General features: G+C 41.8%; 2 protein-coding genes across 6 annotated transcripts; both read left to right on the forward strand.

The window, feature by feature from the left end:
- Positions 1–190: 190 nt before the first annotated feature.
- LOC133531794 (zinc finger protein 14-like) lies at positions 191–6015 on the forward strand. 3 transcript variants are annotated; one of them, XM_061870194.1, is made up of 3 exons: positions 216–1110; positions 1842–2012; positions 4701–6015. In XM_061870194.1, the coding sequence occupies exons 1-3, from the start codon at positions 831–833 to the stop codon at positions 5336–5338; spliced, it is 1089 nt and encodes a 362-aa protein (XP_061726178.1). In that variant the 5' UTR covers positions 216–830; the 3' UTR covers positions 5339–6015. The 3 variants fall into 3 exon arrangements, 2 of the variants coding, with proteins under 2 accessions (XP_061726179.1, XP_061726178.1); XR_009801596.1 differs by having other exon boundaries at positions 239–1218; XM_061870195.1 differs by lacking the exon at positions 1842–2012 and having other exon boundaries at positions 191–1110.
- Positions 6016–8222: 2207 nt separating this feature from the next.
- LOC133531796 (endothelial zinc finger protein induced by tumor necrosis factor alpha-like) lies at positions 8223–23056 on the forward strand. Of its 3 annotated transcripts, XM_061870197.1 has the most exons (4): positions 8258–8874; positions 16178–16342; positions 17405–17569; positions 21847–23056. In XM_061870197.1, exons 1-4 carry the CDS (start codon positions 8415–8417, stop codon positions 21957–21959), a joined length of 903 nt encoding a protein of 300 aa, XP_061726181.1. In that variant the 5' UTR covers positions 8258–8414; the 3' UTR covers positions 21960–23056. The 3 variants fall into 3 exon arrangements, with proteins under 3 accessions (XP_061726180.1, XP_061726181.1, XP_061726182.1); XM_061870196.1 differs by lacking the exon at positions 21847–23056 and having other exon boundaries at positions 8223–8874; positions 17405–18976; XM_061870198.1 differs by lacking the exon at positions 17405–17569 and having other exon boundaries at positions 8259–8874.
- The last annotated feature ends 2149 nt before the right edge of the window (positions 23057–25205 follow it).

Raw genomic sequence — 25205 nt, forward strand, 5'->3', positions numbered from 1 at the left:
GCCAGCGTACTTAGATTTAAAAGTGCGATCAGGATCTAAAAGTGTTAACAGACGAATGTAACGGATCGTAACATTGGTCAGGTCAGCTTCCTCTTTCTCGCTTTGAGTCATAGCGACGAACGGCGGACCAGAGGGTCTACCGCGAACCACGTTCGACGTGTTGCCTCCCTGTCACGCTAACGTTAGAATTTACAAGTGCGACAGAGAGTCAACACGTCGAACGTGGTTCGCGGTAGGCCCTCAGGACTTTATATAGTGATTATATGCTCTTTGTTCCGGACAAGGTTGCGGTCCGCTACGCCGGTATGCCTGTCTATAGAGTCTATAAATAATAGCCAAGACTGGCCGAGCCAACGAGCCAACTACGGAAGGTAGAGATATTCCACACTCCATCGAGCCAACTTTTGACACTTGTCCATCCATAGATCGAATCTGTCTGTAATGACGTGTTTGACGTTGTTTTTGTTTATTAATTTATTGTCTTATAGTCTTATCCAACCTCGAGTCGAGGTCCTCGACATTGGCACATTGGCAGAATCATCAACTCCTTGATGGAGCCATAACACGAAAAATTTATTGATTGATTACTTCATCAAAGATAATTAATATAATATTACTTGATTACGTACTGATTATTTAGGGCAGTACAGTAGTTTGATCTTGCTAATAATGTAGAGTTAATTTTGTTGATATACCTAACTCTAACTTCCTCTGGCAAATGCCCTAGAAATTGCCATCTCTAATATAATAATAACTTAAGAATATTGTTGTTCGTTCGCCATACTGTGATGTCGGCATAGATTAACTTGTATATACTAAATATACTAAGGATGTCGAACTCGCTGGAGAAGAGCGCAGATTGTGTACGGGTCAAAGCCGAGCCTTCGTGGGACTTCGCGAAGCCTGAACTGGTTGAACACATTGACCATGTCGTGAAAACAGAGGCCAGTGAGAGTGATGAAACGGCCTGGGGCCTGAACAATAACCATGAGGTTAAGGAAGAACTTAAGAACAAACAGGTCGGGCTCATTGACCAGGACATAAAAGCAGAAGAACTTGTGCTAGGTCCCGAGGAGTTCCAGCAGCCAAAAGTGACTTTAGTGTGTCGAGGTTTGTTTTTCTACTAATAGTAAAAATACTGGCCAAGTGCGTCGGACTCATGTACTAGAGGTTCTGTACCATTATCTATAAAAAGGGCAAAATAATCATTTTTGTTGTGTGAGTTAAATTTATTTTATTCTTTCCCTTAATATCCCTTAAGTATTTTGTTTATTTTGTTTTTAGTATTTGTTGTTAATGCGGCAATAGAAATAGGGTAAACCGTCTATTACTGGCCACCCTCCTATTACAGGCCACCTTATACTAAAATGGCTTAAATGAGAATTCTATTTATTTATTTACACAATTCAAGTAAACTAAATAACTATTGTTCTGATGATTAACTTAGATTGTGTGATTATTAAACAGAATCCCTTTTAGTATAAGGTGGCCAGTAATTGGAGGGTGGCCAGTAATAGATGGTTTACCCTACTCCATCTGTGAAAATCTGTCTATCACAGTTCATGAGATACAGCCTGATGACAAAGTGACAGTAAATGTGTGAAATAAATGATTATTTTTAATTTAATTAAATAAGTAAAATTAATATAGGTCGACAGTGGACCATGCTATTTAGTGACCCCTGCTCTAGCTGCCCCGAGGCCTATAAACAGGTCTCTCATTCCATTCTAATTTAAATCTTATTTTGACCAACCAAAACTCTATTTGTCTTGGCAAGTTTTGATGTGTTTTGGTACAAAATGAATAAAAAAATGTTTGGTTTAAATTCAACTTTATTTCAGGGAGCTGGAACATGTCAAGGCAGATATGCTCTATCAGATTGGAGCAGATGCGCGTGGACATGGAGAACCATACATGCACCATTGGTCAGAACACATACAAGTTCCGACAGTATATCCTGAGTTATGACAATTGCACAGAAGAAAATAATACAAGCATTAATAAACTTGACAGTAAGTTGCAGTTTATTATTGTATCTCTTTGGATTTCACGGGCCTATAAATCCAGGGCTTTTGGTAGGCTAGCGTTGGGATATCAATCCAACACATAGAGGCCCCTTGGAAAGCTTTAATGTAAACCCGTTCACAGACGCAACAATAGACACCCATGAACGTCGCAGCAGGCATTGGGACTATTGTAGAAAAAGTGAAGATTTATTTTATTATTTATAAAGGTAGATTACCTTTGTTAATAATAATCCTGATCCTGGAATAGCACAAGAGCAATGTGATAGTGCCTGCTGGAATCTCTTCCCTGTCCTTCTATAACTAATAACTATACTCCGTTTTTTTAGGGTTTCGTACCTCGAAAGGAAAAAAACGGAACCCTTATAGGATCACTTTGTAGTCCTGTCTTCTGTCTGTCTGTCAAGACCCTTTTTCTCAAAAACGCGTGGAGGTATCAAGCTGGAATTTCTATCAAATAATCAGGTCTACTGACCTTTGGAGCTGTAAAATAATCAAACTTCTAAGCCAACGCAATCAAAAGATACAGCTGTTTATGCCGCAAATTTTCGACACTCGCAAGGGAATCAAAACCCTACAGTACTTCCCGTGAACTCAGAATCTTTAAATTTGGTACAAAGCAACGTCTTATAGCACAGTTAAAGGAAAAATAGCGAAAACTGTACATTTTTAGTTACATCATATAGTAATATATAGCTAAAGGTATGTACGGAACCCTCGGTTCCCAAGCCCGAATCGCACTTGGCCGGTTTTTTTTAAGATTAGAATATTTCTAATCTAAACTAAAAGTAGTGAATTCTAATCTTAAAAAAAATGGACTATAGTCACTCTGTGAGTTGTAGATGTAGACCTCACAATAACTTAACTATATAGTATTAGCGCGAATAGCCTCCTTCAGACGGTGGCAGAGCACCTTGACGGCCATTTCCAGCTTCATTGGAAGAAGCTGCACAGGGTATCTCACTGACTGGAATTGAGTTTTAATTTCTAGTTTTATATTTTAATTTATTTCAAAATTTTGTAAATTGTAAATAGTTTATTGATTAGCTGAGTCCACACAGAACGAGCATACGCGCGAGGCAATTTCCTCACGCACAAACCGGCCAGTGCAGACGTGCCTCGTCCGAGGCGGCGCGCTCGAGCGAGAAAAAGGGCTCAGCTCAGCTCGCTCTGTGTGGACCCGCCTATTGTGTAATTATGGATCACATGATTCACATGTATCCCCTGACCAGTAATATATGATCACGCGCCATATTGCGGAATTTAATTGGAACTAAATTGTCCATACTAAACTGAACTGTCACCTAATACATGAGAATAACAGCACCCTCTTGACAATGATCATTTATTTCTGGTCGGGCTTTGAAATAAATAAATTATTATAGCAAACTCACAATCGTCTTGTCATAGAATGCAACTTACAACAATTTCTACCATTTTTACCATTTAAAAAAATCTTTTTCTATCTAACTACGTAATATGCTCATAAAATCTTGCGAGAATCGGTTGAAAAATGCGAGGGAAACATCGGACATGCGAAAGCATTTTTGCCCAAGCTGAGATTAAGACCATCGCTAAGTCAATTATCTACTAGTCTGTATCGCAGGCGAAATTGCGGTGCTCCTGTGGTACACCAACTGAACTTTGTTATTAATTTGTACCAAAATATCAACATCAAAACATTTTTAAATTAGACTGGGTCCCGAATATTGTGTTTAATGGAGTACCACTAAAACGAACCGCTAAATTCAAGTACTTGGGTCATTGGGTCACGGAGTGCCTCTCGGACGACATGGACATTGAGAGGGAGCGTAGGGCGCTGGCTGTTCGTGGGAATATGTTGGCTCGCAGGTTTGCGCGATGCAGTAATAAAGTAAAATATACTTTATTTAAGGCATTTTGCCAGTCTTTTTATACGTGCTGCCTGTTGGTGAACTATACACAGCGGGCAATCAGTGCCTTGAGGGTGCAATACAATAACACGCTCAGGATGCTGTTGGGACTGCCCAGGTACTGCAGCGCATCAGGCATGTTTGCGGAAGCGCGAGTAGACGGCTTCCATGCCATTATTCGAAAGCGGGTCGCCTCCATTATGCGCCGCGTGCGGGGGAGTAACAACAGCATTCTGGACGTGATCGCTAGCAGTTTAGACTCTCCCATAGCTAGACACTGGAATAATCTGCATGTAATTAATTAATAGGCATAATTTTAACCATTATTAATATTTATTTTGTGATTATATGTAACGCTAAAATGTACCTTTTTATTTGTATAGGATTTAAATTTAATTTTAATATTTTAATCATTTTTTTTAAAACATCAAACATTAATTAGCCGGGTCCACACAGAGCGAGCATACGGGCGAGGCAATTTCCTCACGCACAAACCGGCCAGTGTAGACGTGCCTCGGCCGCGGGGGCGCGTGCGTTTTCCTCGGCCGCGCGCGCCGCCTGGGCGGTGGCACGTCTACACGTACTACACGTACGTGCTTGCTCGCTCGCTCTGTGTGGACCCGCCTAATCAATTAAATATTAGATACTTTATTAGAGATGTATACAGTCTCTAAATGTCGAATTTCACAAAAAAAAAACTATTTTATAAAAATACAAACAACAAATACTAAAATTCTTTAGAGATTTAAAAGCCTAAGTGTCTAAATACCTACATTCATTTCAGGAGAAACTCAGCATATCACCGACACTGAGCATCCAGGCGCTAAATCTTCAAGCAACAAATCACTCATACATAAGAAAACGCTTGTAAGAAAGAAACTATACAAATGTGATCTCTGTAATTATTCTAGTGACAATAAACATAATTTTAATCGCCACGAAACTAAACATAGTGGAGATAAACCTTACAAATGTGTCTTCTGCAGCTACGCAGCTACTCAAAAATTTTATTTAAAGAAACATTATGAAACTAAGCATACTGGTAATAACAACACTTACAAGTGTGCCCACTGTGGCTATACTACTGATAGTAAAAGTCTTTTCGATCATCACAATCGGTCACATATACATGCTCGAAGAAAACCCTACAAGTGTAAATACTGCAGGTATGCAGCTTCTGAAGAAGCTGATATAACGGTACATGAAACTATACATAATGGTGTAAACCCTTACAAATGTGCTTTCTGTAGTTACACTACTTCGTACAAACGTAGTTTAAAAATTCATCAAATGATACATAATGGTGGCAATCCTTATAAATGTGCTAGCTGTAACTACATTACTTTTCGTGAAAGTAAATTGAAAGAGCATGAAATTACACATAAAGTAAAGCCGGAGAAAATGTATGGGAAGGTGGGGTAAGACGGGGTACCGAGGTAAGATGAAGACCATACCAAAACAGATGATACAATTAAGTAAATTATTACAATACTATCAGAAAATGGCTATCATCACTGCTTCTCGTTATGAAACTGAATTAGAGGAAAGACAAGGCAGTAAAAATCCAATCCAGACAAAAACTGAAAGAAAGAAACAAATATAGTATGGCTAGGGACTGTCTCATTCAGAGAAAGACATAGACATATTTACTGTATTTGTCTTACATTAGCATGAACACCCAAAAGAAAAGGATGAGTTTAGTTTTTTTGTTCTTATTTACTGACAAACTTGGAAAATACAAAAGAACCAAAGAAAGCTGATGAAGGAGCTTAGACATCAGATGACGAAGTAACAGAATTTTTGCACTCTCACGGCTTGTGTTCAGTTGCGAGTGTACCAATGGAAGGATCACTTGCCAGACTTGCGGTGAGTGGGCAAATCGCGGCTGTGGAGTGGGAAATAACAATGAAGAAGTTGTCCATATCTACCTGGTTTGTGAAGTAACTACGAGTAAATATTCTTTACTCCATCTTACCCGTCTTGCCCCATTAATGAGCCAAATTGGGGATTTTTTAAAAGTTGATAATCTTATTTATCTATTTTGTTCTAGAAAGTATGATATTTTCTTAATAAAATTCTCTACACTTTGCAATACAAAAGGAGGGTTTTATTACCTATACCTGTTTTACCCCACCTTCCCCTACTCACTGCAGCTTTGCTAAGTATCAGAAAATTGTTTAAAAATTATGAAAGAATAGGTACATAGTAGTGTAGCCTTACAAAATGTGCTAGACTTGTAGCGATAACTTGTGAGCATACCCCGGATTTTGGGGAGCGGGAGTGTTTAATATTAGCCAAAAATAGAATAAAAACTGAATAAAAAGAAACTTTTCATCACAATTTCTCGAAAAAAATCTTATTTCATGCAGGTGAACTGAAGGACAAAGGCCTAAGGTCTATAATAAGGCATATGGTAAGGCCTTAGGATTGTTCCCTCAGGAGTTATGGATTGTGAAAAAAACCGGTAACTCCCAAGGGATTTATAGCTTTTTTTTAATTATGTCACTCATTCAAAATCAAGTAGCATAAATGAGTTTTACTCTTAAAATACTGACGTTTTAATCTTTTGGTTTTAAATTATTTTATTTGAGTTTCATCACACTTGCTCAAAAAATATGTTATTTCATACAGGCGTGCTGAAGGACAAAGGCCTATTTTGTTCCCGCGAGAATTATGGATTATGAAAAAAAAAAGCTACCTAACTCCCTAGGGAGTTATATATTTATTTTTTTATTATGTCATTTATTCCTACAAACCAAGTAGCATAAATTAAATGAGGTTACTTTTAAAATACTGACGTTTATAATTTGCCGCTGTCGGCCGCGGGCGGCGGGTGAAAACGACCCCGGCCTAACAGCCGTTTAAAATATTTTTACATAATTTTCAATCGTGGCTGAATGCCTAATACGTCTTTGCCTTCGATGCCTCACCTGCCAAGAAATTACAAAATGGCGGACGAATGTTTGATATGTCACCGTATTTTAAAAACATTGGGTGTAACTCCGGGGTTAAGAATATTGCAAACTCGGGTCTTGCGGCTGTCGGGAATTACCACCCTCGTGTCCAAGATTTTACTTACCCACCCCTCGTTGCACAATGTACGGTCGAGGAAATTGATTCTTTAGCAATTTGCGGTTCAAGTAAATTTGGTTGAAATACTTAATGCTAAGAACTGTCCAATGTAAAGTGAACCATAAACTGCTAAAGAATCAATTTCCTCGACCGTACTATTTTGAACATTTCGAAGTCCGTTTGGAGCTTCATAACTATTTCTTATTCATAGTTTTGGTAACTATTTTACAATGAACAAAGTTTTATAACGAATAAACACACGAAATCATTCCCGCACACAAAAATCCGGGGTATGCTTATGATTATGAGCAGAGATCGGCGGGGGTGAGCTGTTTCCAGTTTTTGCATAACATGGACATACCTTGTCATTTAATGGTAACTGCCCCATGTGTAATTAATAATTATAAACGAATTAAATTATTTTATTTCGGCTGCCTTTCTGCCACGAACTTTACGTCGCGTCGCGATCAAAGCCTACGGAATATGATTACTTAATGTATTTTAGAATAGAATAGAAATCTTTATTGCGAAACCATGGTACATAATACTTGTTACATTTTTAAGCCCTATAAAATTGGTTCAATGTTTGATATTTTTGCACATGAACAATTTTTTTTATCATTAAAAATAATGTAAACGTGCCAATTACATCCAAAATTTATCAGGCCTGATATATCAGACCCGATTTCGGGCCCGGGAAATAATATTTAAATAATACAATAGGTGGTAGAGTCTGTGCGGAAAGAGAAGAGTCGTGGAATGTATGGGGCCCAATACATTCCACGACTCTTCTATTTCCAAACAGACTTTATTGGAATGTAAAAAAAATGGTCCATATGCAAAAATATCAAACATTGAACATTTTTGGCAACTAAAGAAAAAGTATTTTTTTTCATTTCAAATATTGTTAACGATGTGCTGATATTCCGTGTAACGAAAACGATTATCAGGCCCAAAGTCGGGACTGATTTCGGGCCCGAAATGGGGAAGTGTGGATGTAATGGGGTTGGCCGGTCGAAGTATTAAACAGATGGCGCCATCATAGCTTGCTCTGTCAATCCCTAGAATTGTGTCAAATTCTTGTTTTTTTTTTGGAATTTTGTGACCTGGTTTCCAGTACTTTAAGCCAAATCTCATAGAACAAAACTAGAGACAGGGGCAAGCTATGATGGCGGATGGCGCCATCTATGCAAACCTTTGACAGTTGCCAACCAGGCCTGATAAAGTGTGGATGTAATTGGCACTTGATAGCGAGTGTGGATGTAATTATCCCATTATTCTGACAGATATGTCAAAATTGTCAAGTGACAAGTCTATGTTTATTCAACGCTGTTTTAACGAAAGCATCCGATCACTTTTAAAACTATAATACAGCGTATCAGTGGCGATTTCATTATTCCCAGTGTTAGATCGCTGTTTGCTGGCGATGTCAGACTCACTGGAGAGCCCAGGTTGTGTGCGGGTGAAGGCCGAGCCTTTGTGGGACCTCTCGGCCTCTTGTGAGCCTGAGACTGCCGGGCCGATTGAGCGTGTGGTGAAGAAAGAGCGAGATAGTGAAGGTGACAAATCTTCATGGGGCCTGTACAACCATAAGGTTAAGGAAGAACTTCAGAACGTACAGGCTGGACACGCTGACCATGATATGGAGAGGAGTGGGAGTGAGGAGAGTAATGAAGCATTGTGGGGCCTGAACAATGATAAGGTTAAGGAAGAACTGAACGCACATGGTGGGCTGATTGACCATGACATAAAAGCAAAGGGCTGTGAGAGTGAGGAGGGTGATAAACCGGACTTGTGGAGCCTCTACAATGACCATAAAGTTAAGGAAGAACTAGTACTGGGTCCCGAGGAGTTCCACCGGCCCAAAGTGACTTTATTGTGTCGAGGTTTGTTGTTTAAATAAATAAATATTATAGGATATTGTCACATTATATTGACTAAGCCTAAGACAGTAAGCTAAAAAAGGCGAGTGTTGTGGATACTTACACATTGATATATATATGTAAATATTTATGAATATCAATATACATAGAAACTATTCACACTAACCTCCACAAAAGAGGGATATTGCTTAAAATATAATGAATAATTTATAATCTAATAATTTACTTAATATAAATAAAATCTACATTAAAATAATATAATATTATAAATTTGAGTGCTTTGTGTGTTTTTTTTTATACCATGTTGGTGGCAAACAAGCATACATGGTATAAAAAAAAATGATGGCCCACCTGATGGTAAGCAGTCACCGTAGCCTATGGACGTCTGCAACACCAGAGCATTGTATTGTATTCGGGCGATTTTTCCGCAACTCGACGACTTGCGCCTATTTTGCGTGATATGTTGGGGGTGGGCTAGTCCTGCCAGCCCAGCTCCTCGAGGAATCCTATCAAACCTTTGATGTTGAGTAGGACCTCGGGGAGGTCTCTCGGAGATCCGAGATGTTTAGCCCTGTATGGAGTCACTCCGCTGCATTCCAGCACCACGTGAGAGGCTGTTTCTTCTGTCTCCATGCAACCTCGGCATAGGGGACTGTCTGTGACACCTGTTGTGAAAAGATGTTTGTTAAATAGTCCATGACCTGTTATGACACTGGTTACCATACTCAGTCGGACCTTCCCTAGTTGCAGGAGCGCCCTTGTGAGTTTTCCGTTGATGCCAGGCATGGCTTCTTTTGCCTGTCTGCATCCAGTCTGGTTCAGCCAGTGTTCTGTGTGTAGTTTCCCTGTACGTGCCAGCAGCATTGAGCGTACCTTGCTAAATGGTATCGGAAGAATCGGTTCCGGACCAATCGCCCCCGCATTCGATCCTTGCCTGGCAAGCTCGTCCGCAGCATCGTTACCTCGGGATCCACTGTGTCCCTTGATCCATTGTAGGGTGATCTTGTTATTATGACATACCTCCATTAGTCGTTCGTGGCATTCGTGTATAAGTTTGGATGTAACTATATGGCTATTTAGAGCCATTAAGACTGCTCTACTGTCGGAGAGTATGCGGATGGAGGATCCTACTACCTTCCTTGCAGTGATGGCAGCCGCCGCGTTTATGATGCCCATGCACTCAGCAGGGGTGGAGTGGTGCGATGACCTCCCCGAGCGGGCGACAGGGGGAAGTTTGGGTGGGCTTCGGCCTGCCCAAAGATCCGTCTGTCTCCCCTGGTCCACCCTGGGCAACGTCACTAGCGACTGGCATTCGTGCCTCTTTCTAGTGACGGCAAACATCCACACGGGCGTCGTCAGTAGGTGTGGGTAACTACTGATGACCTATACACAACCCACCTGTGCTAGGACCTGCACAGTTGAGCGCCGTAAGCAAGGATGACGGGATCCTGGGGATTGAGCCATAGCCAACCCGCGTGGTAACACGTCTGCTTCGGCCCTAATTTCGGGCAAAACGGTAGCCCGGACTACTAGCCACAGTCCGGGAAATGGTCATGTGAGGAACCGTAGGTGGGCTCACGGCGAGAAGTGGGAGGGCCGCTGAGGCAGTTTCGGCTGCTGATGCGGTGGGGAAAGGCCATGCTGAGGGAGTGCGTTTAGGTGATTCTGGCGGAGGGCGTCTGACCTGGACGACCCTACGTCACACCTTTACAAGCTCCTGATGTCGCGCAACTAGCCAACTTCCTGCTTCTATACCCGAGTCGGTGTCCTAGCGACTGAAAGCACTTTTATATGTGTGAGTAGGCGTTCCCAGATGTGTGGGCCCTTGTAGGGTGGGAGCCGATGAGGACGAAGATTTTACGCACAAACCATGGATAACAGGTCAAACGTAAAACCCCAAGCTGATCCAGCAGCGTCCATCGCTAATGGTGAGGCCACACAAGTAAGACAAGCTGTTCCAGCGACAGTGCGTCAAGCTAACAACCCGGCCTGTCTGCAACCCAGTTCACCTGGGGAGCAGACGACCGATCCCAAACTCCTTCCAGGACTGGCAGGTAGTGGACCGTAGGTCCAAGAAGCGACCCACTGGTGGGAAGCCTCGCCCTGCCGGGCCTGGGACATCTTCATCTTCCAACCCCCCCCCCCCTGTTAAATGTCAAGGTGGGGTGGCTAAGAAGAAGAAGAAAAACAAGAACCAGAGGCGTGCGGCTCGACTAGCACGAGAGCAGCAGCAGTTGGGCAGCACACAAAACCCTGCAACCGGGGAGGGGGCCCAGGCTTCCCAAAAGCCGGCACCCAAACCGGGGTCGAACAAGCAGGATGCTGCTGGCAGACCTCCGCCGAAGGGGAAAGGTTCCACCCTACTCCCTAAGGCTGGTACGTCGGCCAGTAGCCCTGCTGGTTCGACAGCAGCTCCACCCAAACGACGGCCCGGCAAGCTCGCACGAGCCGCTGCTAAAAGGACGAGAGACGAGTCCTTCTCCCCGCAAGGAGAAAATAAAAAGCAGCGACTAGCGAGCCCCAGCCAACCAACCGGGTCGTATGCACAAGCGGCGGCGTCTGACCTGACGATCGTCATTACTGACGCGAAGTCGGGAAAGATCTCAGCTGAACACTCCAACGCCGTTCTCCGCGGGTTGCACCAAGCAATCGTGGAGGAGGCAAGGAAACACATCGTGGGAGCCAGGCCACCTAAATTCAAGGGCAAGCCTGTCTTCGCTGAGGGGCAGCTGAGGGTCTTCGCAGAAGACGAATACTCGGCCGCCTGGTCTCAGCGGTGCGTCCAGGCCCTAACCTTACCAAATATCTCCCTGACGGCAATTCGCCAGTCGGAGATGGCAAGGAGAGTTAGGTGCGGGCTCCTAATACCTAATATAGATAACTCGTCCTGGGAAGACGTCCGTCAGGCAGCTGATGGACTAAAGTACCAGAATGAATGGGCCAAGGTCGGTACCTGGTCCATCATTGAGATACTGCGGCAAGACCAGGGGTGGTTTGTCGCTTTTACAATATCCGAAGACCTCGTCCCCGCCTTTATGGAGAGGGGCAGATCCCTGAACTGTGGGGTGGGCAATGTCTACCTCAAGTTCAGGGGTCCCGGAGGAAAATACGTGGACCAGCCTCCCACCCTGCAGGGTTCCACCCTAAGGGTAACGGGTGCACAGGTCCCGAGCCAACAAGCCGCGGGCACCCCCGAGCAGAGCAAGTCTGCCTCCGAGGAGGAAGTTGCCCCCCCGTTGCTACCCAGGCCGGCGATACCCGAACTCTCGGAAGATGAACTCCTTGGCATTGGTGAGGGACCAGCCGAGGCATCATCCGAGGGCGTGGACTTGTCGGCCTGGATAGAGTCGGGGCTGGCCGACATGTTGAAGGAGGGAGGGGAGATGCAGGATGGCGCCCCTACCACCGACAACATGGACACAGACTAGTGTCCTACAAGCAAACCTCCAGCACAGCGTGGCCGCTACGGCCCAACTGAGACGCTGTCTGGTAGGTTTGCCAACGGCCGTTGCCCTCCTGCAAGAACCCTGGACGGGCAACGGACTCATACGTGGGCTCTCCGACACCAAAGGTAAGCTCTATTACTCCACGGAACACGCCGTCCCTAGGGCATGTATCCTAACTACTAACAATATTACTGCACAACCGCTTACTGAATTCTGTTCCAGAGATCTGTGTGCGATTAAACTACAAGTTCCGTTGCCAACAGGCTGTTGCGACCTAGTCCTTGCCTCGGCGTACATGCCTGGAGAGGACGAACCGCCGCCTGCGGAACTACAACGACTGGTCCGCCACTGCGAGGGAGTAGGCCTCGCGATAATCATCGGGGCCGACTCCAACGCACACCACCCGCTGTGGGGAATGGAGGCCAGTAACAACAGAGGTAAGACACTTGTTGAATATCTTGTGACTACTAATCTAAACATCCTAAATGTAGGCGCCGAACCAACATTTGTTAACAAACGATGCAGGACGATTATAGACCTGACTCTGGCGTCGGAGGAGATCAGTGAACTTGTTATGGGATGGCACGTCTCTCAGGAGGCCTCCTGCTCAGACCATAGATGGATTCGCTTTAATCTACTAGCATCTAGTGACACACCAATCGCCCGAAGGAACCCTAGGAAAACGGACCGAACCACTTTTAAGAAAACACTAGGTGAAAGCCTCGACCTGCTTCCTCCGAGGGTTGACCTTCGGGAACCGATTCAAATAGAACAGCAGGTAAACAACTTAACTGAGGCCCTAGTAAACAGCTACCACAAGGCGTGCCCCTTAAACCCACCGTCAAGGACGGCCATAACGGGTCACCAGTGGTGGGGTCCAGAACTGGAGAGACTCCGGCGGAAAACCAGGAGACTCTTCAACAGGGCCATGAACACAACGGCCGAAGTGGACTGGGATAACTACTATGAAGCCAAGGCTAAGTACAAAAAAAGGCTGCGGTATTGGAGATCCCTATCATGGAGGAACTTCTGCAGCAGCATCGAAACACTAGACCACGCCAACCGGGTAAGGAAAACCTTAGCGCACAAGCCCACATCACAACTGGGCTCACTGCGGAAACCCGACGGCACATACACATCCTCCCCTGCAGAGACCCAGCGCCTCCTCCTGGAAACCCATTTTCCAGGATGCGTAAGTCTCGCCGATGAAGGCCAGCAGGACGAGGAATACAGCACAACAGACAACAACTGGCAAATGGCGCACAGGATCGTCACCGCCGAGAAACTCAGGTGGGCCATAGACAGCTTCCATCCCTACAAGGCGGCTGGTCCGGATGGGATCTTCCCTGCTCTCCTACAGTGGGGTCTAGGACTCATCCAGGAAATCCTGACCGACATCATGGCAGCCTGCCTAGCCTGGGGGTACGTGCCCAGGAGATGGAGGGAAGTGAACGTGATTTTCATACCAAAACCAGGTAAGAATGACTACACAGCTGCCAAATCCTTCAGGCCCATCAGTCTCACATCATTCCTACTGAAAACACTGGAAAAACTGTGTGACAGAGATCTGAGGGATCGAACGCTGAAGAACATACCGATGCACAACAACCAGCACGCGTACAGCTCAGGTAAATACACAGAGTCGGCTCTACACATGGTTGTAAGCCGCATTGAGAGAGCCATCCATGACAAGGAACTGTGCCTCGGCACTTTCATTGACATCGAGGGCGCTTTTGACAAGACCCACTTTACCAGTATAGGGAACGCCTTGGATAGCCACGGTGCGGAACCCGGACTAACAAAGTGGATCATGAACATGCTAAACAAAAGGACTATAAGGTATGCAGGTCAACCGCAGGCCGTAGCGGCGGTGCGAGGATGCCCCCAAGGGGGAGTCCTGTCACCTCTGTTGTGGAACCTAGTCGTTAACAACCTTATAACTAAACTGAACGAGGAACACTTCTACACAATAGGCTACGCCGACGATCTGGCAATTTTAATATCAGGTAAATTCGCCAGTACAGTATGCGACCTCACCCAGTTAGCTCTCCGGATCGTAGAACGCTGGTGTAGAGAATTTGACCTATCAGTAAACCCCACCAAAACAGAAATGGTAATGTTCACCAATAAAAGGGCGCTTGGCAACTTTACCAGACCAACACTTTTCCAAACTGAGCTACAGCTGTCCGATGAAGTTAAGTACTTAGGACTAACTCTCGACAATAAACTCAATTGGAACAACCACATCAACAAACGGATAGACAAGGCGGGAATTGTCTTCTGGCAGTGCAGAAGGATGATTGGTAAGAGGTGGGGACTCAACCCGAAAATTACCCTCTGGCTCTATAAGACAATAATCCGCCCCTTACTCTGTTACGGTGCTCTGGTTTGGTGGCCAAGAACAAACCTAGGCAACGTACGAGACAAACTACAAAGACTTCAAAGGCTCGCATGCGCGGCCACCACTGGCTGCACGAGGTCTACCCCGACTGCAGCCATGGAGGTCATGCTAAACCTTCCACCGCTGCACCTACACATACAACAAGAGGCCAGTCTCTCAGCGGTAAGGTTGCGAACCCTCAAGATATGGTCTAACATCACAGGAGCTCTTCACACAAAATGCCTGGAAAAGGTGTATGACGAATTTCCAGTGCTTAGGTCAGGCACGGACCGGATTCACAAACAAGCTATCTTCGATAAAAGGTACAAAATACAGTTATATGAGGACGACAATCAGGAAGGACTCAATCCCCGGGAGCTGAGAATCTTCACTGATGGGTCCAAAACAGACAGCGGATCGGGCTCTGGAACCTTCTCAGAAGACCTGAACATGTCAATCACCACTCCGCTAGGAGCCCATAACTCGGTATTCCAAGCTGAGTGCATGGGCATCATAAACGCGGCGGCTGCCATCACTGCAAGGAAGGTAGTAGGATCCTCCATCCGCATACTCTCCGACAGTAGAGCAGTCTTAATGGCTCTAAATAGCCATATAGTTACATCCAAACTTATACACGAATGCCACGAACGACTAATGGAGGTATGTCATAATAACAAGATCACCCTACAATGGATCAAGGGACACAGTGGATCCCGAGGTAACGATGCTGCGGACGAGCTTGCCAGGCAAGGATCGAATGCGGGGGCGATTGGTCCGGAACCGATTCTTCCGATACCATTTAGCAAGGTACGCTCAATGCTGCTGGCACGTACAGGGAAACTACACACAGAACACTGGCTGAACCAGACTGGATGCAGACAGGCAAAAGAAGCCATGCCTGGCATCAACGGAAAACTCACAAGGGCGCTCCTGCAACTAGGGAAGGTCCGACTGAGTATGGTAACCAGTGTCATAACAGGTCATGGACTATTTAACAAACATCTTTTCACAACAGGTGTCACAGACAGTCCCCTATGCCGAGGTTGCATGGAGACAGAAGAAACAGCCTCTCACGTGGTGCTGGAATGCAGCGGAGTGACTCCATACAGGGCTAAACATCTCGGATCTCCGAGAGACCTCCCCGAGGTCCTACTCAACATCAAAGGTTTGATAGGATTCCTCGAGGAGCTGGGCTGGCAGGACTAGCCCACCCCCAACATATCACGCAAAATAGGCGCAAGTCGTCGAGTTGCGGAAAAATCGCCCGAATACAATACAATACAATACAATACACCAGAGGTATTATTAGGTTTTTTTGAAGAACTGTGTGTGTCCGATTTCGATGATATTTTTTTAATTCAAAGCATGTTTTCTAGCGCTGGTTCTTAGACAAGTTTTATAAAAATCAGAAAATTATGTTTTCATTTCATTGTATCGGACATGTTTAAAATTCAATAAAACTATATTGTCTTTATTACAGCGGGCGGGTTGTCAAACCAGACATGCTTGGTGAGACTAGAGCAGATGCAAGTGGACATGGAGCGCCATACATGCAGCATTGGTCGGAACACATACAAGTTCCGTCACTGTTTCCTCAGTTATGAAGAATGCACAGAAGAGAGTTCTACTAGTAATAAACTTGACGGTAAGTTGCAGTTTCTTTATTTTTATTAAACAAATAATATTTATTTTAATTTATTATATTGTAATTTTTAGAGTTCTGTACCCAAATGGTAAAACGGGACCCTATTACTAAGACTTCGCTGTCCGTCCGTCCGTCTGTCACCAGGCTGTATCTCATGAACCGTGATAGCTAGACAGTTGAAATTTTCACAGATGATGTATTTCTGTTGCCGCTATAACAACAAATACTAAAAAGTACGGAACCCTCGTTGAGCGAGTCTCGCACTTGTCCGGTTTTTTTTTAATTGTATGGCATTACATTATACAAATACAGAGAAATCATAAATCTAACTCCAGATAATTAATCCACTTGATAGCTATGTCATTCAGTTTTATCAGGTCTTCCCGGAGGCCTCCACTCTCTCGACCATATCAAGTAGATTAGCAGTCTTGGAAAATATGTTGGATAGTCTGTTCCTCGGCATGTGTTTTCAAAAAAAAATCAAAAATCAAAAAAATAGTTTTATTGTAATATGTAAATAAGTAATTACAACTTTGGGAACAAATCACACGAAAAAATCACTACAGATCACGTTGGGGGATAAGAGAACCTCACGTGTATTTTTCTACAGTAAACGAAACTAAAAAAAAATCAGCGCCGCTTAGCGTTCGCAACTACTGGGGAGCTGTAAAATAATGAGCTCAACAAAATAAAGATTATTCCTTAAAAATGTTTACTATAATACAGTTACCAATGTGCGGAATCTTTTCGTTTTTAATGTTAAACACACTTGACTTTTGCTTTGCTGACAGTCAGAATTATCTGTGTATTTTATATTATTCGGTTAATTTTCTTCGTCGTTGTTTCGTTACAAATGCAATGAAAAAATGTATGTTTCTTTATGTTTCGATGGCCCACTTCGTGATCCTCTTCCTGAGGATACGTATGATTCTTTCAAATATAAAAGTTTTGCCCTTCTTCACAGGTTTTAATCAACTAATTTTATGTTAAAACATATATTCTTTCGCTTATCACAACGTTTGTTGTGACAGATATGTGAATATGTTGTTTCTGTGCCTTCAGCTCGCGAGTATGGAGTTAGCACAGCGCCTTTGTCCTTGCGCGCCAGGCAGCAGCTCGCTCTCGAGTTCTCCGTGAGACTCGAGCGCCTCCGCGAACCACCGCGCGCGAGCGAGCCGTGCCCCGTGACGGCACACCGCGAGCCGAGCAGTGTGGAGGACCTACCCGGTAATGCCGCCGCCGAGGAACAAGCCGACACGCACGATACTCGCCCTACACACTTCACACACACCTCTAGTTCAATCACACATGAACAAGACCATATCGCACCACAAACGTATAAGACGACTTACTGTTGCGACATGTGTAGTCAACAATTTACGTCAAAACTTACTTTAATCCGACATACCAGAACACATACACACCCGGAACATACATGCGGAGTTAGTAAGGAAACATTTCAAAATAGCTTATTACTGAATAAGCATTTAAGATTTCATTCGGCAGAGAGACCGTACGTTTGTAGAGAATGCAATAAGCGATTTGCAACAAAAACCAATTTGCATAAACATAGAAGAACCCACACTGGAGTCAAACCATACAAGTGTAAAGTATGTAACAAGCAGTTCAAAGGAAGACATGGTTTAATGTACCACGAAAGAGTCCATAGTGGCGTGAAACCATTCAAATGTAAACAATGTAACAAAGAATTCATACGAAAATATGATTTAGTTCTCCATGAAAGAATCCATAGTGGAATAAAACCATACAAGTGTAAAGTATGTAACAAAGAATTCATACAACAATATTGTTTAGTCATGCATGAAAGACTTCATAGTGGAATGAAACCATACAAATGTAAAGAATGTAACAAAGAATTCACACGAAAATATGATTTATTTACCCATGAAAGAATCCATAGTGGAATAAAACCATACAAGTGTAAAGAATGTAACAAAGAATTCACACAACAATATTCTTTAGTCATGCATGAAAGACTTCATAGTGGAATGAAACCATACAAATGTAAAGAATGTAACAAAGAATTCACACGAAAATATGATTTAGTTCTCCATGAAAGAATCCATTGTGGAATGGAACCATACAAATGTAAAGAATGTAACAAGCAATTTATACATAAATCTAGTTTAGTTAAACATGAAAGAAGCCACACAGCTATTTAATATACTCGGGTAAAATCTAACCACGGCTATATAAGACAACATGGATGGACCAGAAGTGATGGCAAGTGGACCAAAATGTTGACGGATTGGTGGCCGATTTCGGATGAAAGAAGCGCCTGGTGGCCGTTGCCTCGATAGGTGGACGACATTCGAGAAATCGCGGGACACTTCTGGATGAGATTAGCCCAGGACCGGGATATGTGGCGTACACGAAGAGGGGCCTGTGGTCAGCAGTGGGCGTCTGGAGGCTAAAATGATGATGATGACAGCTGAAGTGGACTGATCTGTCGCCTGCAGTATTCCAGGACCGATACGACCTTCAAACCTTCAAGAAAAGAGACATCGCCACCACCACATCTTAAAGGGAGGCAACTTACAACCCCTTTGGTGTTGCATGGAAGACGGTAACATCGAAGGTTAAATAATCTGGAATATGCCAAATTCATAGCTTATATATATATATATATATATATTTATTAATGTTAGTTTGTAACATCTGATTTGAATAAATAATGTACGAAAAAGGTCACGTGACTTTTCGTAGCGTCCGTTATCCTAATATATTATTACCAATTAGTGAAATATTCGGCAGTTCGAACCGAACTATTCGGTAATTTACAAAATATATAAAAATATGCCGAATATCCAATAACTACAGAATACGTGTGAATTAAACCTAAACACAGTTTTTATTAATGCTTAAAATGATTTTAATGTTTATTACTTAAACAAAAAATATTTTATAAACTGAAATAAATGTCATATACTAAGAAAAAGTGACCAAGGACTCCAGTGCCCCAGGCTGGAATCGAACCAGTGTCCTCTGCTACAGCCGTGATAGCATTTATTTCAGTTTATAATTCATATAGTAGTGTTTCTACTTGAAATAAAAACAAATTAAAACATTCTCTGAATATAATTTAATTTGTTTTAATACTTCTAATCGCGCTGATCTTCTAGAAGCGCTGGTGGCCTAGCGGTAGGAGCGTGCGACTTGCAATCCGGAGGTCGCGGGTTCAAACCCCGGCTCGTACCAATGAGTATTTCGGAACTTATGTGCGAAATGTTATTTGATATTTACCAGTCGCTTTTCGGTGAAGGAAAACATCGTGAGGAAACCGGACTAATCCCAACAAGGCCTAGTTTTACCCTCTGGGTTGGAAGGTCTGATGGCAGTCGCTTTCGTAAAAACTAGTGCCTACGCTAAATCTTGGGATTAGTTGTCAAAGGGGTCCCCAGACTCCCTTGAGCCGTGGCAATATGCCGGGACAACGCTAGGAAGAATAAAAAAATAATTCTAATCGTAAAAAAAAAAATTCACACTTGCACGGCACGGGGATGTCGAAACTAATAAGTGAGAATGAGAAGTGTGTACATTAAAGAAGTTTTCAGAGCGCAGTTGCAAAGTCAAACATGGGTAATTCCTAATTAACAACTTTAAAAAAAATCGGTGGAATCTACAATAGTAGCTTTGTTAAAAAGAGAAAAAACTGAGTACGCACAAATCAGATTTTCATTTGATATCTCAAGATATTAAGACATCGAGCAAAATGAAGCGTTTCTATAATACACTGGACAAATCAAGTTCTGACAAAAGTATAATACGTTATCGATCAAGTACATCATACACCATCTACAAACGAATAATTAGAAAGAGGTGTTACATGCGCGTTGCCGACCCTTTAAAAAATCTGTACACTCCTTTTTTGAAGAGATGAGATTGAGATGTAAGAGTAACGGCTCAAAAATTGTCAAAAATTTTATTTCGCTCAAAAGTTGCGTTTTTTTTGTTTAATTCTCACTGCACCCACCTTGAAGTTTTTCTGTTTTGCCTTATGGTTGACTGGTAGAGAATGTCTATTGGCATTAAGTCCGCCTGTTGTACTCTTTTTTTATGTGAAATAAAGTTAAAAAAAAAACGATGAAAACCGCGGGGAGCCCCATAAAGGGAAATAGCGAAGGCTGATAGTTTGAGTAAATCGATATGGAAAGCTGTAAACAGACACAGAAATAAAACGAGAATTAAATCACGAGAAACTCTAATACTTCGCACAGACAAAGTCATAGTGGATCAACAGGAACAGGTAGATATTTTCTTGAAGTTATTTGATCACAGTAATGGCTATACTGCAAATGATTCTGTTCAGGCAGTAGATTTACTAAAAGACTGTACTATAAGAATCGAACATAGCATAGAATTTGACATAGTCACTCCTTATGAAGTTTGGAAACTAGTAAAGGAATGGCTCTTAACGCATTCACTACCACCGACGCATATATGCGTTCACCGTCATACAAGTTTGTTCCTAGGCCACGCTCCCTGGCAGTGAATGCGTTAAATCTTCTGTTGGATATGACGAAATTCCCATAACAGTTATAAAAGACAACGTGGACTTACTGGCCGAGCCACTTGCGGAAATATTCAACGAATGTTTGGAATTAGGCGTTTTCACCAAACAAAGATAGCAAAAGTGCCGCCAAAATATAAAAAACCGGACAAGTGTGGGTCGGATTCGCCCACTGAGGGTTCCGTACTTTTAAGTATTTGTTGTTATAGCGGCAACAGAAATATATCATCTGTGAAAATTTCAACTGTCTTTCACTGTTCATGAGATACAACTTGGTGACAGACATACAGACAGACGGACAGTGGAGTCTTAGTAATAGGGACCCGTTTTACCCTTTTTATTTTTTATATTTATTAAAGTTCCAATTAGTTTTGAAGAAGATTCGCAGAGTTCCATATTTACTTACTGCTAAAGTCATGAATGGCTTAATTACAGCAAGGGTTCGGACTTATTAAACTAATTTATATACAAAGCAAATATATGTTTACAAAATATAGTCGTAATTATTTGATATGAAATAATGTTTAACTTTTTTAATTGATTTAGAGTTAGATAGGTATAAATCTTGTATGTGTTTCGGAAGGCTATTTATTATTTTCGTAAGTTTCCTTCGGACACGGAACCCTAAAAAGGAATAAAAAGTGATAAAATATTAGAAAAGATTATGAAATCACGCCTCGCAAAACCACCTCAACCGCTGTAGTGCGTTGCACGATAGACAATTTGAGTATCGTACAGGAGTTGGCACTCGTGAAGCTATGGACGTCTAGATCGAGGCATTAATAAATAATAAAAATGAGAAAAGAACTGGTAATTAATTACGTATTTATTTCGCCCAGAATGAGCTGTTTAAAACAGCCATATTTTATTCAAATGTAATGTAAAAAACAAACGCCAACAAAATAAAAAACGATCCATTCAAAGTTTAAATTCTTACTAATTTTTGTTATTCATTTGTACACTCAAATTGCAGGAAAAACCCAGCACATCAGCGATACTGACCATCCAGGCACCAAATCTTCAAGGAAAAAAACGAATTCATCAGAAAACGCTTGCTGTAAAACCATATATGTGCGCCCACTGTAGTTACGCTTCCAATTTTAAGGGTCGTTTAGAAAAGCATGAAAAGACACACAGGAGAGAAAAGCAGTACAAGTGTACCTACTGCAGTTACATAGATTCTCAGAAAGCTGATTTAAGGTCACATGTAACTATACATACTGTTACATACACTTACGAATGTGCACATTGTACTTACACTACTAATTATAAAAGTAATTTTAAAAAACATGAAATGATACATGGTGACAAATCTTTCAAATGCGCGTACTGTAGTTATAGTAGTAATTATGAGCGTTGTTTAAAACGTCATCAAATGGTACATATTAGTTATATATATAGGCATATAATAAAGAAAGGTTAATAACATATGTAAAATTACATTAGTAGTTAAAAACCCCATGTGTCTATAGCAGTGCTACTACCAGTCATGAATTTTAAACAGCATGAAAGACTACACACTGGAGAAAAACCATACAAGTGTAACTAATGCAACTACAGCAGGGCCTCTTTAATCCGAACACCCAAAATGTATACCCTGTTCGGACTCACGGAGCGTTTGGATTATAGTATGCAGAAATTTTCATAGACATTTTTCAGAATAAAACACGCATATTTGACAATTTTCGTATATTTAAGTAAGTTACAAACAATTCTACAAAATAATCACTCAGTATTTTTGAAGAATTCCGGTATGGTGCTTTAATTCGATAACAAAATGCCTAACGGACGCGTTGCGGACGATAAAACAATACGTGTAACACCTAAAACGCACTTCGTGGCACTGCAAGTCAGAACCTGAGTCCTGAGCGGTTGCGCGGGTGGAGAGGGGGGTCGTTCGGATTATAGAGGTGTTCGTATTAGTGTGGGTACGGATTAAAGAGGCTCTGCTGTATGCACTTTCGCACATAAGTCATTTAAAAACATGAAAGTGTTCATATACTGGTGAAAGACCATACAAGTCTTTCTTCTGCAGGTATTCTAGCTATAATTTAAAACGACACACAAAAACTCATACAAAACGTGAAACTTGACAAACAAAATGTATGACAAACATAATGTGGAAGACTTATCCACATAAATATCTCCAGTGGTACGTTGAAGTTGTATATCTTATACCTTTAAACGAGCAATTCTTGTATATATATATATATATATATATATCTCTAACGATTTTGCTGAAATTTGGTATATGGGGGTTTTTGGGGGTAAACAATCGATCTAGATTAGTCTTATGTTTGGCAAAACGCGTGTTTTCGAGTTTTCATGCGTTTTTCTTTCGACGCAGAATATGGTCGCTAATTTCGTTCGGCGGGTTAAGACGCGGACTGCTAAACGAGTGTTACGGGTTCGAATCTCGCCCGGTGACTAACTTTTGTTTTTTTTTTATATGTTCAAGTTTATACATATATAATTTTTTAATTTTTATTGTTTTAGACAAGTTTAATTTAGTAAAAAAATGTAGTTAAGATTATCACCTATACACCACCATATTACAATAAATAGTTATAACCGAGCAAAGCTCGGTCGCCCAGGTACTAGTTCTTTATATCCATATTGTGTTCGTTTAAGTTCTTTTTAAGTATATTTAATTTTTATATTTATAACGTATTTTTATTAATTTGCGTAATAATGTTATTTCATCAATAAAATTAGTGCTATTAAGCCAACTGCTTGCGTTTAACTTATTTTCCATTAATCTCCTATCGAAGCATCTTTTTTACGGTCGGTAAAGGATGGTCGGATTTGTATGGACACTGGCCCATGAACCAATAACAATAAGCGACATATCAACGGAAATGTTTTATATACTCCATTTATTTGTATGGCGAGACTTGTCAAATCTCTGTTTAATTTTTTTTTTACATAAATCATAAGAAAATGAATAAAAAACTAAAATATCGTGACACAAAATTATCCACAATAACAAAACGTTAATGATATAGAAAAAAAAACCTATATAGTCAAGTTTCAACACACTACTTTTTCCGGCAATAACTTATCACACAAAGATTTGGGACTAAGTACCTGCCATAGTAAACGTTTTACAACTTATGATAACCTATCCGGTGACATACCGCTTGCTCTTTTAACCGCCAAACACGTCATATGACGCGCGCGGCTACAGCCGAATATCAACCTTCATGCGTACCGACAAGGTTCACGATTACGCGCCGCGTACGATAGGCCTGGCGTTCAAAAAGTTAAGCAGGTACGGTACAGTTTACCTGCCTAGAGCTCAAATGTTACATACAATGTACCTATGCCACTCTGCGGCGTCTGCCCCCCCCCCCCCCCCCTAGTTCAATGGCTGGCCACGCCCTCGTCAAATGCGCCAATTAGCCCACCCTTTATTATTTGTATTTTACAGATCAGAGTCCGAAATATTTCAATTCAGTGACTACTTTATATATATATAGTCCTCCTCATCGTTTTCGATGACGGCGACCCCAAATAAACACAATTATGGCAAGTAAAGTGACTACTTTACTTAGAGCACATAACAACTGAAGTAAGCTTACGTACAATAACACATTCACTGCCGGGAACCCACCTGGTGGGCGCTTTTTGTATGCAGCTATAGACCACCGGTTTCTGGGGTAGTGCGCCGTTTTTTGTCAGGCAGTGAATGTGATAAAAACCACTTGCATGTATATATTTATTCTTTTATTTTCTGGTCGTATTCCATCTTACAATAGTACCTATTCACAATCACAACTTATTACTACAACCAAGTTAAACAATGTTAAATACAAAAAACCCTACAGTAAGCACCCCTATAATGGGCGTAGAACCAGTAATGGGGCATAAAACCACAAATCCTGTGAAATAAGAATCTAATGGTAGATTGTTAACGGAGCGATGAAAGGCACTAATTTCTGCCGAGGTAGTTGGGCGCTCGAACGCAGTGAGGGCGTCAGTAGTCCGAGGCTGAAATGATGCCTCTCATTCGAGTCAAACACTCTACTTTTCATTTCGAACATGCGGAAAGTTAGAAACATGACTAAATATATTTTTTATAGCATTTCTTAGGGTACTTTCAATTAACCATTGAGGTCAAAGCATCGTTATTTATGAAATTGGGAAATTAAATATCAGAATGGGAATCCATTTAAAATCTTATTTATATTGCTTATCGAAACAAACGTAATAAATCGTACTTAGAAAGTAAAATGCTCTAGTGCAGAAACGTACCACTTTCAGCAAACTTTTTAGGGCTACAAAATCTTTCAGAGCATGACAAATAAAAATTAAGTTTAAAAACATTGGCAA

The sequence above is a fragment of the Cydia pomonella genome, chromosome 25, assembly GCF_033807575.1.
Source record: "Cydia pomonella isolate Wapato2018A chromosome 25, ilCydPomo1, whole genome shotgun sequence".
NCBI lineage: Eukaryota > Metazoa > Arthropoda > Insecta > Lepidoptera > Tortricidae > Cydia > Cydia pomonella.

Coding starts and splice junctions, on each gene's coding strand:
- LOC133531794 (XM_061870194.1), top strand. CDS start 831: ATGTCGAACTCGCTGGAGAAGAGCGCAGATTGTGTACGGGTCAAAGCC. Junction 1,111..1,841: donor AGTGACTTTAGTGTGTCGAG/GTTTGTTTTTCT, acceptor ACTTTATTTCAG/GGAGCTGGAACATGTCAAGG. Junction 2,013..4,700: donor AAGCATTAATAAACTTGACA/GTAAGTTGCAGT, acceptor CATTCATTTCAG/GAGAAACTCAGCATATCACC.
- LOC133531796 (XM_061870196.1), top strand. CDS start 8,415: ATGTCAGACTCACTGGAGAGCCCAGGTTGTGTGCGGGTGAAGGCCGAG. Junction 8,875..16,177: donor AGTGACTTTATTGTGTCGAG/GTTTGTTGTTTA, acceptor TCTTTATTACAG/CGGGCGGGTTGTCAAACCAG. Junction 16,343..17,404: donor TACTAGTAATAAACTTGACG/GTAAGTTGCAGT, acceptor CTGTGCCTTCAG/CTCGCGAGTATGGAGTTAGC.